The sequence below is a fragment of the Beta vulgaris genome, chromosome 8, assembly GCF_026745355.1.
Source record: "Beta vulgaris subsp. vulgaris cultivar EL10 chromosome 8, EL10.2, whole genome shotgun sequence".
NCBI classification, from domain to species: domain Eukaryota; kingdom Viridiplantae; phylum Streptophyta; class Magnoliopsida; order Caryophyllales; family Amaranthaceae; genus Beta; species Beta vulgaris.
In genome coordinates this window covers 60,040,583-60,052,998 of record NC_079209.1, presented here as the reverse complement: position 1 = coordinate 60,052,998, position 12,416 = coordinate 60,040,583, and the positions used below count along the sequence as shown (strand labels likewise).

General features: G+C 35.0%; 1 protein-coding gene and 1 non-coding gene across 2 annotated transcripts; one reads left to right on the top strand and one right to left on the bottom strand.

The window, feature by feature from the left end:
- The first annotated feature begins 644 nt into the window (after positions 1-644).
- Positions 645-6,610, top strand: LOC104902293 (25.3 kDa vesicle transport protein SEC22-1). Its single transcript, XM_010690016.4, has 6 exons — positions 645-824; positions 951-1,163; positions 2,517-2,677; positions 2,789-2,935; positions 5,560-5,636; positions 6,176-6,610. Exons 2-6 carry the CDS (start codon positions 976-978, stop codon positions 6,257-6,259), a joined length of 657 nt encoding a protein of 218 aa, XP_010688318.1. The 5' UTR covers positions 645-824; positions 951-975; the 3' UTR covers positions 6,260-6,610.
- Positions 6,611-9,677: 3,067 nt separating this feature from the next.
- On the bottom strand, positions 9,678-9,751 carry TRNAT-AGU (transfer RNA threonine (anticodon AGU)). Its single transcript has one exon. It is a non-coding gene; the product is annotated as a tRNA-Thr (tRNA).
- Positions 9,752-12,416: the final 2,665 nt, after the last annotated feature.

Sequence of the window (12,416 nt, the reverse complement as noted above, 5' to 3'; positions counted from 1 at the left end):
AGCGACGACCCGTAAGCTACTGGACAAGGATGAGACAGTTACTCTCGCGAAACCACCCACATCACTACCGATTTTTACCCATTTATCCGCCGAAATTAGTACATACACACGTCGTAGGATAAGAACCATACGCACGATAAACATGAATTATTTGATTATGAACACAACGACAAATACTAATAAACACGTACCAACATAGATGTACATATGTTCATTTAGCTTGTTATCCATGTACATGCGTTCATTTGACTTATTATCCATGTACATGTGCACACCATGTTCTATGTACAAGCGTGTAAACCATCTAAACTTTGATTTATCTGAAGCACGTAGATGAATAATCTACTCATCGATGAATAATTGTCAGCTCTACCATCCATTATGATTTAAAACCACTACTTAACCAAAAGAAAGAATCTTTACACCATTAGGCATTAACACATGCTTTCTCTGGTGGACTCAAAACCAAGCCCATCACAATACAAATCACAAGAATGTAAAAAACCCAAAGCAAATAATTCTCAAAGCCCAAAAAATTCAATCAAAGAATTATTATTATTTTTTTTTTTTTTTTGAGGGGAAAAGAATTATTATTATTATATCCCTCAAAATTAAACTAACGTATTTTTCCACTTTCACCTGCTCTTACTTACTGTTTTTTCTCCATTAATTATAATTTTCCCTTTTCCCAAACTTTAAACCCTATAAAAATATTTAGTTCATGTCTCTTTAAAAAAAATCGATCACATTCTTGCATTTCTCCAAGATCTTCAGAAATTCTGAAGTTTATAGATCTGAAGATCATCGATTAAATTTCGATTCAGGTAAATATATTCAATTTCTAATCGAAATCGCATTTCAATTCTGTATATAGTAGTTTATTTGCTTGAAATTTCGTCAATTGAAACCCTAATTTTCTCAAAATTTGAAATTTCTTCGCATTTTCGCAGTTGGAAAAGGTAAAATTGAGTAGAAATGGTGAAAGTAACGATGATTGCGCGTGTAATGGATGGTCTACCATTAGCAGAAGGTTTAGATGATGGGCGTGATGTGCAAGATGTAGAATATTACAAGCAGCAAATCAAAGCTTTGTTTAAGAATCTCTCGAAAGGTCAAAATGATCCTTCTAGAATGTCAGTTGAGAGTGGACCGTATATATTTCAGTATCCTTTTTTTGAATTATAATGTAGAAGTATATAGTTATAGTCATAATGTAGATGTTAATTGAATTGTTCCAACGCCTAGATGGTGCACACACTTGTAGGTGGAGCATGATGCGAACATGTGCATGGCTAACAAGCCAAATGAACATATGTACATCTTTGTTAGTACTTGTTCATTGGCATTGGTCTTTATGTTCATAATCTAGTGCTTGATGTTCATCGTGCATATGGTGCTCATCCTACGTATGTGTGTATGTACTATTTTGGGGAATTGTTCTGTTAAATTTTTCGATTGGATGTTTGTTTGCAGGTGATTTGTATCGGTGCGTTGTAACTTACATAATTGGATTCTTTTGACTGTATGAAGTTGGTTATTGTAAGCTGTTAACCAATCAATTACAGGAAATAATAGTCTTCTTGATGATGAATTGTGTTGATTGGTAACAATCACTCGGCCATGTTAGAACGTTGGGTTGTCTCTTATGTTATATGTTATATGTTATATATATTATCTTGTGTTGCATTCCTTTTGATTTCGTCATCGCGTGTATGTATAATTAATTAGCTTTACTAATTTAGTTAGGGTGGTGATATGGCAAGATGAGAAACGGTTGTGACACTAGATTAGATGTTGAAATGGGATGGAAGATCTCTAGTCTCTACTAATTGATCCTACTTTGGGCTATTGCTGTTGAGTTTTGCCTATGGGTTGTTTGATTTTATGTGAGAACAAGTAATCTTTAAGACTGTTTTTACAAAGAGAGTTTGGTTTCCTTCAGATGAAGGCTGTTCTTAATAGTGTGGCATGTTTAATAGTATCTCGCTTCTGTTAACTCTTGGCAAAGAAGACATTGAGGAGCGTTCTCGTCAGAGAAGAAAATATAGTTATATAACTCCAAAACATCCTTCAATCTACTTATATAAGTATTTGCTCATTTAGCCCTCTAAATAGGAATTGTGTAAGAAAAATTTATTCGAAATTGAATCTTTTAATTCCATTTGCTGTAACTGCCCTTTAAATGGTAAATGTGTAGCAGCCTATGCTTTATACAGCATTATTACATGCGCACGCATACGCACGCACAGTCCTTAGACCTGCTACCTACATCTCATCTTCATTTACTAATTCCAAGCAAAGAGAACCTTTTTTGATTGTTCGCAAATGCTGTTTATGTATTGCTCTATTCTTTTCAGTTTTGTATGGCATGCTTTGCTCTTTTACAAGTGCTGTAAATAGTTATCTCCTTGCCACTGTGTCTGATATATTCTGTCAATTTGCACTCTTTTAAGCTCCTATTTCTGTAAGAGAAGCATTAGGATATTTTTCAGTGTGACCTTAACCTTGGTTAACAGCTATATCATTGAGGGAAGCGTTTGCTATTTGACAATGTGTGATCGGTCTTATCCAAAGAAGCTTGCATTTCAGTACCTAGAAGATCTCAAGAATGAATTTGAGCGTGTAAATGGGAATCAGATAGAAACTGCTGCTAGACCTTATGCATTCATTAAGTTTGGTATGTTTATTAGTTTAGTGTTCTTTGCATTAGTTCATCACTTGAAGAATATCTGCCTCAAAGCAACTTCTTTTGACAAGTTTCTGTTTTTCTTTTCTTTTTCTTCTGAAGATACATTTATACAAAGAACAAAGAAATTGTACCAGGACACCCGTACCCAGAGGAACATTGCCAAACTGAATGATGAGCTTTATGAAGTGCACCAAATAATGACTCGGAATGTACAAGAAGTCCTTGGTGTTGGCGAAAAGTTGGACCGTAAGTTACATATTGCCCCAATTTATAGCTTCTGTTTCTGTAATTGTTCCACATAACAGATGTTGGAACTTGCTTTCGGGGTAAATTATATAGTGTTAGAAAGGCTTTAACACCAGAAGTTTTCCAAGTTTCTCTAGTGATATTTATGATTACTGTGCCAGGATTGGATCTCTGAGTGGCTTTGTGAATTATGTATGCTGGCTCATTTAGCTGAGCTTGAAACTAGGGAGGCTAAGAGAATATGCAATGTAGAAATATTTATAGGTGAACCATTTTTTCAGCTGAATAAATTTCTCAAGTCTAAAATTTATGTTTAGTCTAGAAGCTCTATCCATACATGTTAGCTGTTTAGAGAAGTGCATGCTGAACCGTTCTGTGGACAATAACATTCTGAAAATCTGCAAGATTTTCTACTTTCTAGTATTGGGATGTGGTGAATAAGAGATAATGGGACAATGCAGCATGTTGCTGCCTATAATCTCAATTAGTACATTTGTAGGCTTGTATCACAATCTTGCTTTGTGGCTCTTTCAGAATATTTGTACGGATCAACTTTGAGTCTTTTCAAATTCCATAGGTTTGTGGGTACTTTAGTCAATTTCTTGGGTGTCTTACTGAAGAGGGGAAGGGTGGCAGAGGAAAATTGTTTGTGATTGTTAATATGTATGAAGTCCAAATACAAGGATTGTTTTAACAGTTGGGTTTTTTATTTCAGATAACTGTTGAGGGATTGAAAAGAAGTGTTGATTTTCTACGCCATGGATTGTTAACAGGCTGTATGGTGATTATTTGTGTTTAGGTGCATGAAACCGAGGTCTTCGGATAAATTTATATTATTATTTTTGGAGATGAGAGAAAATTAAGTGGCCAGCTTAGCAGCTTTTTCATGGTTCTTAAGTGCTGAAATTAACCATGATCAGGGTTATTTGTCATTTGTCTTATTGGGATTTCTGTATCTATTGGCTGTGAACTAGTGATTTTGTTTTATTAGGAATTGTTTTGATGATACTCTCTGCAATGGAAGATGAGCGCACAAAGCTGATTAATGGATTTCAGAAGCATACCACTGTGAATCGTGTTATTCTTTTGATCTCTTAGCTCAAATTTAGGTTCTATATCAAACAAAACAAAAATCTAGTATAATTGCAAACGAACTTTTGGACTCTAATTGCTGGGCAAGTGAGGGAGATGTTATTCAGTGTTATTTGGGTTCAAATCAGAGATATAAATCTAGAATACTTGCAATAACTTTTGGTTCTGTAGAGTGTAGACTGGTCTTTCAGAGCCAACTCATAATTTGCCTATGAATCATAGTTGTGAAGGTGCTGAAATGGTTATGGGAAGTTGGGAACCATAAGGCTGCAGTAGGATATTGGCACAATCAACTCTGCATCATCTAAAGTTTGTAGTTGGTGCATTGAAATATGTTTCGAAATCATGAAACTGAATATTCTTCTTTATTGGTGATTGCCTTGACTGAATTTTTCGGGGTTTTCTCTTCTATGTCTGCCGCATTTCTGTAGAACTGCATCGATTGTAAGATTGTTGACACTTGGTGTGATGGTTTTGCAAACTAGATGGTGGTTTGTCTGACAAGGCAGCTGAAATATGTGATGCCTATCATATAAGGTGACAAGACTTGGAACTACATCCTTCTAAATGGAAACATGTTTCTATATGGAAAGCCATGCGGTTTTCAGCCTGGAATTCCTCCAATAAGCAAGACTTTTAACCGATTTTTCAACTTTAAGGCATGAAAGACATACAGTTTATCTGGGGAATATTGACAGTTTAGATGCCCATTGCTTGGATTGTTGGCCTTGGCTAGTTCTCTGGGTTTTTAGTGTTCTAATGGTTGATGTTATTGTTGGCTTATTGTTAATGTTACTAACATTTTTCATATTTATATCTAGAAATAGAAAAGAAGAGTCTGTCTGGTACATAGTATTAACTTATGGCTTCATTGACTGCACGTGTATGTTCCTCTGTCTGTCCACTCCTCGTTCTGCTTGGTTATTGCTACTTTTTTGTCTATTTAATTGGAGATAACATTGTTTCTCGTAGAGATGTTCAAAATGTTTTAAATGTTTTTCTATTGTTTGCCTCTAGTTTTCTTCTATCTGAGGCACCCACTCTTTTTTTGTTTGTACTCCTGCTGCTTGTTACTCAAATTAGCACTATAAGGTACAATTTTTACCATCATTATGGTATCTTTCTTTTCGCTCAGGGTTCTTAGGAAAAAGATCCTTTTAACTTTTTGCTTACATTCTTTGCAAGTTTTATCCTCTCAAACCCGGTCTTTTTTTTGCTCTGTTAAGGTGGAAAGGGGGATGAAAAGAAAAGTAGACAATATGTGTTATTCTGGATAGATTTGAATGTGTTTGTCGCAGCAAGTCTGGTTACATGGCTAGCCACCTAGCATAGTAGCATATGAGATTAGGTTGTTAATAGTGTGCAGAACGAGTCAGTGAGTTGTTCTTTCTTTTTTTTGGTTTTGAGTCAATGATGTATCTTGTTAGATTGCTGTGACTTAGTGTTCTACCCCTGAATTTATCTGAAAATTATATATTGTAATGCTTATCGAGCTCTATGTTATGTAATGTATCTCCTTTTGTATTTTGTAGAGGTCAGCCAAATGTCCAGTCGCTTAACATCTGAATCGCGGATCTACGCTGATAAGGCTAGAGACCTAAATCGACAGGTTAGTTGTTACAACAACAGTAATTATTTGAAGTGTTATTGCAGTCTTTGATCCGCTTAAATGACTAAATTCAGAGCAGAACTTTTTCTTTTTCTTAATACTCCCTCCACTCCTGAATACCAACATTTTCCTTTCGTTTACTCTCTTACTCGGACGTGGGTATCCTTGTTCACTTGTTGGACACTGGTGCGTTTTCAATTGTATGACTCAGCTATTTAATGAAAACATACCATGAGTTTGGCCTAAAATGAAGAGTCGAAGTATGCATGAGCATACCTATGTCGTCGGAGTGTTTAGGAGACACAAGTACTTGAAGTTAAATGAACAGTTTGAGTAACATAGGCTCTAGGTCTCAAAATAAGTGCAACATGCTCTCTCTCTCCTTTTCTTTTCTTTTTACTCCTGCTCATGTTCACATATTCCACTGATGTGTTTAAACTACGTCACTTCTTTTCTCTTCAATGCATGCCAAGTCAATATTTTGTAGTAGTATTTTGTTCAGACCTATATTGAGTTCTAATTACTTTGTAACTTTGTAGGCCCTAATCAAAAAATGGGCTCCTGTAGCCATTGTAATTGGAATTGTGGTTCTACTCTTCTGGGTCAAAAAGAAGATCTGGTGATGCACACTGGCTTTTGGTGGCATCCTGAAAAAATCTATCCATCTACAGACATCTGCGTTATTTCAGCGGTTTACACTTCGAAGATATGGGCATCATCACACTAGTTCAGCTTCTGATTTCGTGTTTGGAAAATGAACTAGACAGACATGACATGTTCTTTTAGTGATATGGAAACTGTATACATCGACTTTGTTGTAGATTACATATACTCATTTTGATGTTAAAATTTTGAGATAGCGAAACTTGAAGGCTCAGAGTTATAGTATAGACTAAAGAGCTTTCAGCAAATCATTTTCGAGTCATTTTGGTATTCCTTGAACAAATTCAGACGTTACAACACCGTGTTGTGTATTTTTTTTTGTAGTTTTTTTTCACTGCATAAAATGTGTTTTATAGTCATGATCCAGGTAAATTGGTTAACATAGGCGTAATCAACGTGTGATGTACCAAAGAAAGGATTATTTTTCTAATGGTAAAGGTTACTTTGATGAGTCAATCACGCATTCACGCTTAATGTGATCTGAAGTTGCAGTTGTTCACTCCAAATGTGAGGAATATTTAGTTGTTACTTGTTATGTGCGCAAGAGAAATTGACTACTACTACTACAAATTGATTAAAATTTGATTAATCTTGACATTTGGATAAAGTTGTGGAATGCAATGTCAAAGTTGCTGCAGCTGGCTCTTAACCCCTATAGGGTAGAAGTGTCATTTTAGAACGATGTTTTTGTATATAATGCCAATACATAAAAGTGACATAAGAATTACATAATAAGTGCAAAATTTTAGGAATTAAAACGAAGGGCCTGTTCTCTTCGGCATAAAACAGCTGAACTGAACTGAACCGAATTGAACTGAATTGAACTGAACTGAATTGAACTGAACTGAACTGAACTGATCTGAACTGAACTGATCTGAACTGAATTGAACTGAACTGAACTGAAATGAATAGTGATATGTGAGAGTAAAAGTATTGTCAAGAGCTGAGCTGAGCTGAACTGGTCTGAACTGAACTGAATTGAAATAAACTGAACCGAATTGAACCGAATTGAACTGAACTGAACTGAAAATAAGCTGGGGAGAACAGGCCCGAAGGAGGTTGTTTAGTTGCTAAAAGTTGTATTTCTTTAGTAAGTTCCACTTGTTATAAAACCTCTGATAAGACGTGTTTTTCTATTCTTGATTTAAATTAAAATCGTTACCTAAGGTAGTAATTTTAGTACTATAATACTACTTAAAATGGCGATTTAATAACTGAAATTGTCTCCTTAAATCGCAATTTGCATCTATACTTATCACTCCATCTGTTTGATCACCTCACACTAGAGCTGTCAATCCCTGACCCGACACGATAACTTAAACTGGACATGACCGAAAGCTATAAAAATAAATCCGAACTCAACCCGGTTAAATAAAATAATTATGTTTATGTTGTTGAAATAGTTAAGTATAATCAGTAAGTCTTGCGTGGAAATCTTGTCCATACTTGGACCAAAGTCACATATGTATCATAGTGACTTTTTTTTTTCATAATTTATTTTTTCAACTTATAATTACTCTTATATATTTTTTTTTCTAGCACGGCGCATTTAGTTTCATATAATCATACTTTATTACAATCAAAGTTATCTAATAACATAGCAACTCTTCTTTCTCATATAATCATCTTTTTACAACCTATAGTCACCCATCTTTTATACCTACCATGTACTAACATTAAATCCACACTAAATTTAGTTTAGACCAGCTCCATATAATTTTTAAAGTATAATATACTTGTTTTCTAAATCGCTAGTTATGATCTTAGTGTTCTGTTGGTTGTTGGCTGGTTTGATGACTGGAATCATTAACTGTATGTATTAGCTTTTTTAAGTTAGTTGTTTAAGCCAGCTGTTTGCAAAAGTGTTTGATAAAATTAGCTGTGCCTGTTGGTTGTTTATTAGGCAACTTGCGGGCCAACAAGCCAAAAGACATTTTTTTCATCATGACTTAAAGGCCAATTTTTCAGCCAATCAAAAAGCAAATCACGAAACACTTTTTTTTTTTTTTTTTTTTTACTATTTATCCAAATTGAAAATCCAAAAATCATGAAAAAGCCTTTACCAAACACTGGTTAATCGAAATAGAAAAATGGTCAAATGGAACATAATATTTCTAGTGCTCGACCCGTCTCATTGCCATTCCTACTTATGTATACTTCTCTAATTCTCTTTTCCTATTGGTCATTCTCAAGATAGGCATTGATATTAGAGAAAGATCAATTAAAATCAACATCCGACCTTAGCTCAGTTGGCAGAGCGGAAGACTGTAGTTGCTAAAAGCAGATAATCTTTAGGTCGCTGGTTCGATTCCGGCAGGTCGGACTTTTTTGCATTATATTATAGTTTTGTTATTCTTTGATTTTGGCAGACAATATATTCATATTCAATAGCTTGTTTGAGTTTACATTGCGTATGCACGTTGAAGCTAACTACTACCTCCGTTTCAAATTAATTGTTACACTTTGACATTTTACACTATTCACTTTAGATTCGTATTAGTATGTATTTTATTGATATATACTTTTTATAATTTTTACAAATACAAAACTAAAGATATATGTCCTCAAAGTTTTGCATCAACATGCGTGAAAAGTGTAAGTGTAACAATTAATTTGAAACAGAAGTGGTATGTTTTAGCCTTTTTTTTCATTGTGGGAAATGTCGCCATGTCGGGAATGTATGTGTTTGAGAGGTTACATAATTCTCCTTTTGTTTTGTCTTGGCTTAGTTGTTAGTATTGAGTGTAACGGTATCATATGAAGGTTGAGTGTCCTCATAACAACTTCATCCAACTTTAACCTCTAGGCTAATATCATTTAGTGTCTTACTAATGAAAATATCCAACTACCATTTTCCCCCTCCATGGGAAAATAAAGGGTGAAAACAAGGCCGCATCAGATCGTATCGCCCATGCTGTATAGATTTTCAAATCTACTGAATTGATATTACCCGCATCGTAAAGGTGTAAAAAATCACATTTTAGGCGGGTTTTAGGACATTTCATAGTTTAAGCGATATTTAGCGGTACGACAACCGCATGTCTGCATCATCTCCGTTCCCGCATCACCGTGACTGTGACCGAAACCGTATTTTCAAACTATGATCCACGGTGCAAGAACCAGCCTTAGTTTAGTTGGTGGGGTGAAGAGCTATAGTTGGTCAAACAGATAACCCATAGGTTGCTGGTAAGTATCTGGCATGTTGGAAATATGTTTGCTTTGTGTATATGTCTTAGCTTTCTGGAAATGCTTGAATGTGGGCTTTTACGTGGAAATAATACGATCAATAAAACATTGTTTAAAACAAAATGTAAAAGGTTCTACACTGAATCAAGTCAGTCTTTAATGTTCAAAATTTTGTTAATATATAAAAAATTATGCTCTCGTTGAGAGTCGAACTCAAGACCTCCCGCTTACTAAACGGGTGCTCTAACCAACTGAGCTACGAGAGCACTTGCATGTTTTGGTGATGTGTCTGGATAACACTTTAGAAAGGCTGTGAACAATAAGAGAAGTTTAAATTTCGCGGAATGTTTGGGTATAAGTTTGAAATAATTTTGAAATGCTATTGTTGACAGTCAAAACACTCGAATTCAAGACCTCCCGCTTACTAAACGGGTGCTCTAAACCTATGTTACTCAGATACGGATTAAGTGTCTACTTGGATACGGGTGTCTAAGCGTCCATCTAAGCTATTTTGTCTAAAAAACTCAAGTTTTTAGTTTAAAATGAAGACGATACGATACCCGGTTTTTGAGGTAAATGAAGGTGTCGGATCGGAGTAACACAGCTCTAAACAATTGAGCCACGAAAGCACTTGCATAAGTCAGAGGTCTTCTGAATACCACTTTTATCAAGGATGGTTGAAGTTATCTACATTACCTCATTAGTACTCCCTCTGTTTCATATTAATCTACACACTTTGACATTTTACAATATTCACAAATTACACTTTGACTCTCGTTTGTGATTTATACGTGAATAAAAACATAGTCATGTGGGATCTTGTTAGATTCGTCTTAGTATGTATTTTATTAATATGTGCTTTTTATAATTTTTACAAATACAAAACTAAAGATATATGTCTTCAAAGTTTTACATTGGCATGCGTGAAAAGTGTAAGTGTGTAGATTAAAATGAAACGGAGGGAGTACTTGTTTGTTACTTTTACACGGCTGGCTAACACTTGATTGTTGTAGGTTGTGAAGTGTGACATGATCCAACCTTAGCTGAGTTAGAGTGTCGGCCTATTAATGGTCAAACAGATAACTAACGGTTGAATCCATAGCAGTTTGAAAAACCCTCATCGGATTTCTCTTACCACGTTTGTATGTGTTCAAATTTGAATACTCCTAAACCCTAAATGTCATTGATAAACATAATCATGTGTTGATTTGCAAGCCATTGTATTGATTCTGAATACAATGCCAGAATGCCTGCCTTTGTCAAGTAGTAAAACCAAAAGAGATTTTTTGCAAAAATAATAATGCATCATAATTCATACATCATGCAATATCCAGGTTTTCGGAAGCTAGGCTGATAGTAGGACATTTAGATAATTGACTAGCTTACTCACTCTAATGCTCTCTATCATATGATCATATGATTTGTCAATTTGGCCAAGAAGTTTGGTGAAAATGGAGGGAGTAGTTTCATTGCATAAACGTAGCCTAAGCTATCCTTAGAAAATAAGCAAGAGAATTCATTGAAATCTCAGCCCGACTCACTAGGACCTACGGACCAGCCTGCACCAGCGGCCAACATCTCTACTTGTGGGTTGTGCTTCTTTCTATAGATCGAAATGGAACTCTTCAACCAGATGAAGTAGTTCTTTTTTTTATCCATATGAGCCACGAAGGCAGTACAAAGTACAAAGAAGGGGAGGGGGGATTGAACCTATGACCTATCGTTCACAACACCTCAATCTTAACCACTAGGCCAAGACATCCTTGATTAGGGTGAAGTAGTTCGTCATTGTGAATTGCGAGCATGTGAAGTGTCTAAGTTGCGCTAGATGGTCTGGCTATGTCATTCGGCCCGAAGAGAGTGTATACTTGTGATTTATCTCAAATTGAGAAGATTTTGGGACTGTCACACTAGCAGCCTGTAATGTTTCCAATGTAGATAGACTATTTGAAGGATTCTATGTTTACGAAGTATTTATCTAACTGTTTGTGGACTGATTATATATTCCTTCTAGGAATGCTATTAGCTTGTATGGGGCTACTTAATAGTGTACGTAGTACTATTTAGCTGTTGTTTTACATTTAAAGGCTTACCTCCCTAAAACAACTAATCAGAGTTTTGAAGCTCCAGTTTTGGAAATGACATGAGGGCCTGATTGTATCTAAGGGTGAAAGTTCGGTGTATGGATTGAATTAGGGCTTAATTTAATCTGATGCAAACAAAATTTGGATTTTAATTTTTCAATTCGAATCCAAACCAATTAGAATTTGAGTCCGACCCAATCCAATTTGAATTTAGAAACTCTAGATTGGATCCGATTAGAAAATTCGATTTTTTAAAACTCTATTTTTTCGATGAAATAAATTAATCACAACAGCAACATAGTAGATTTACGATTTACAAATTCAAAATTGATAACAAGCCCCATAATCCATTAATAAACTAATAACAAACCCATTTGCCATAAATCATTACAACAACACAGTAGATTCAATTCAACAACACATAATACATGGGTTTAGGAAAAGGCTGGGTTGGAGGGATACTGGCTATGGAATGGGCTTTCTTTTTTATAAAAAAAAATCAGTTATATACTTAACCCAATCTGAAGAGTAAAGGTTAACAGTGAGCTTACAGCGCGTTTGATTAGTGTTCATAAATAATGGTAATGATAATGTAATTTAGTGTAAATTGTAAAGAATTTCTCATGTCAATGATCATATATGGTAATAAACTTCATCACAAAATATGATTTTTCCTATATAAACTTCCATTACCACCCAATACCACTTTCACAAGTGGTAACGAATAGTAATGATAGTTTAGGATGAAAATGAATGTTTTAAGGTCAAGTAGCATTACCATGGGTAATTATGTAGAATTTCCTTTACAAATTTACACTATTTTTTTGGGTGAAAACAAATTTACACT

What these genes read in the sequence shown, in the direction of transcription:
- LOC104902293 (XM_010690016.4), top strand. Translation starts at nt 976, where the DNA reads ATGGTGAAAGTAACGATGATTGCGCGTGTAATGGATGGTCTACCATTA. An exon ending in AGTGGACCGTATATATTTCA is followed by an intron (nt 1,164 to 2,516) that starts GTATCCTTTTTT and finishes CTTGGTTAACAG; the next exon opens with CTATATCATTGAGGGAAGCG. An exon ending in CTAGAGACCTAAATCGACAG is followed by an intron (nt 5,637 to 6,175) that starts GTTAGTTGTTAC and finishes GTAACTTTGTAG; the next exon opens with GCCCTAATCAAAAAATGGGC.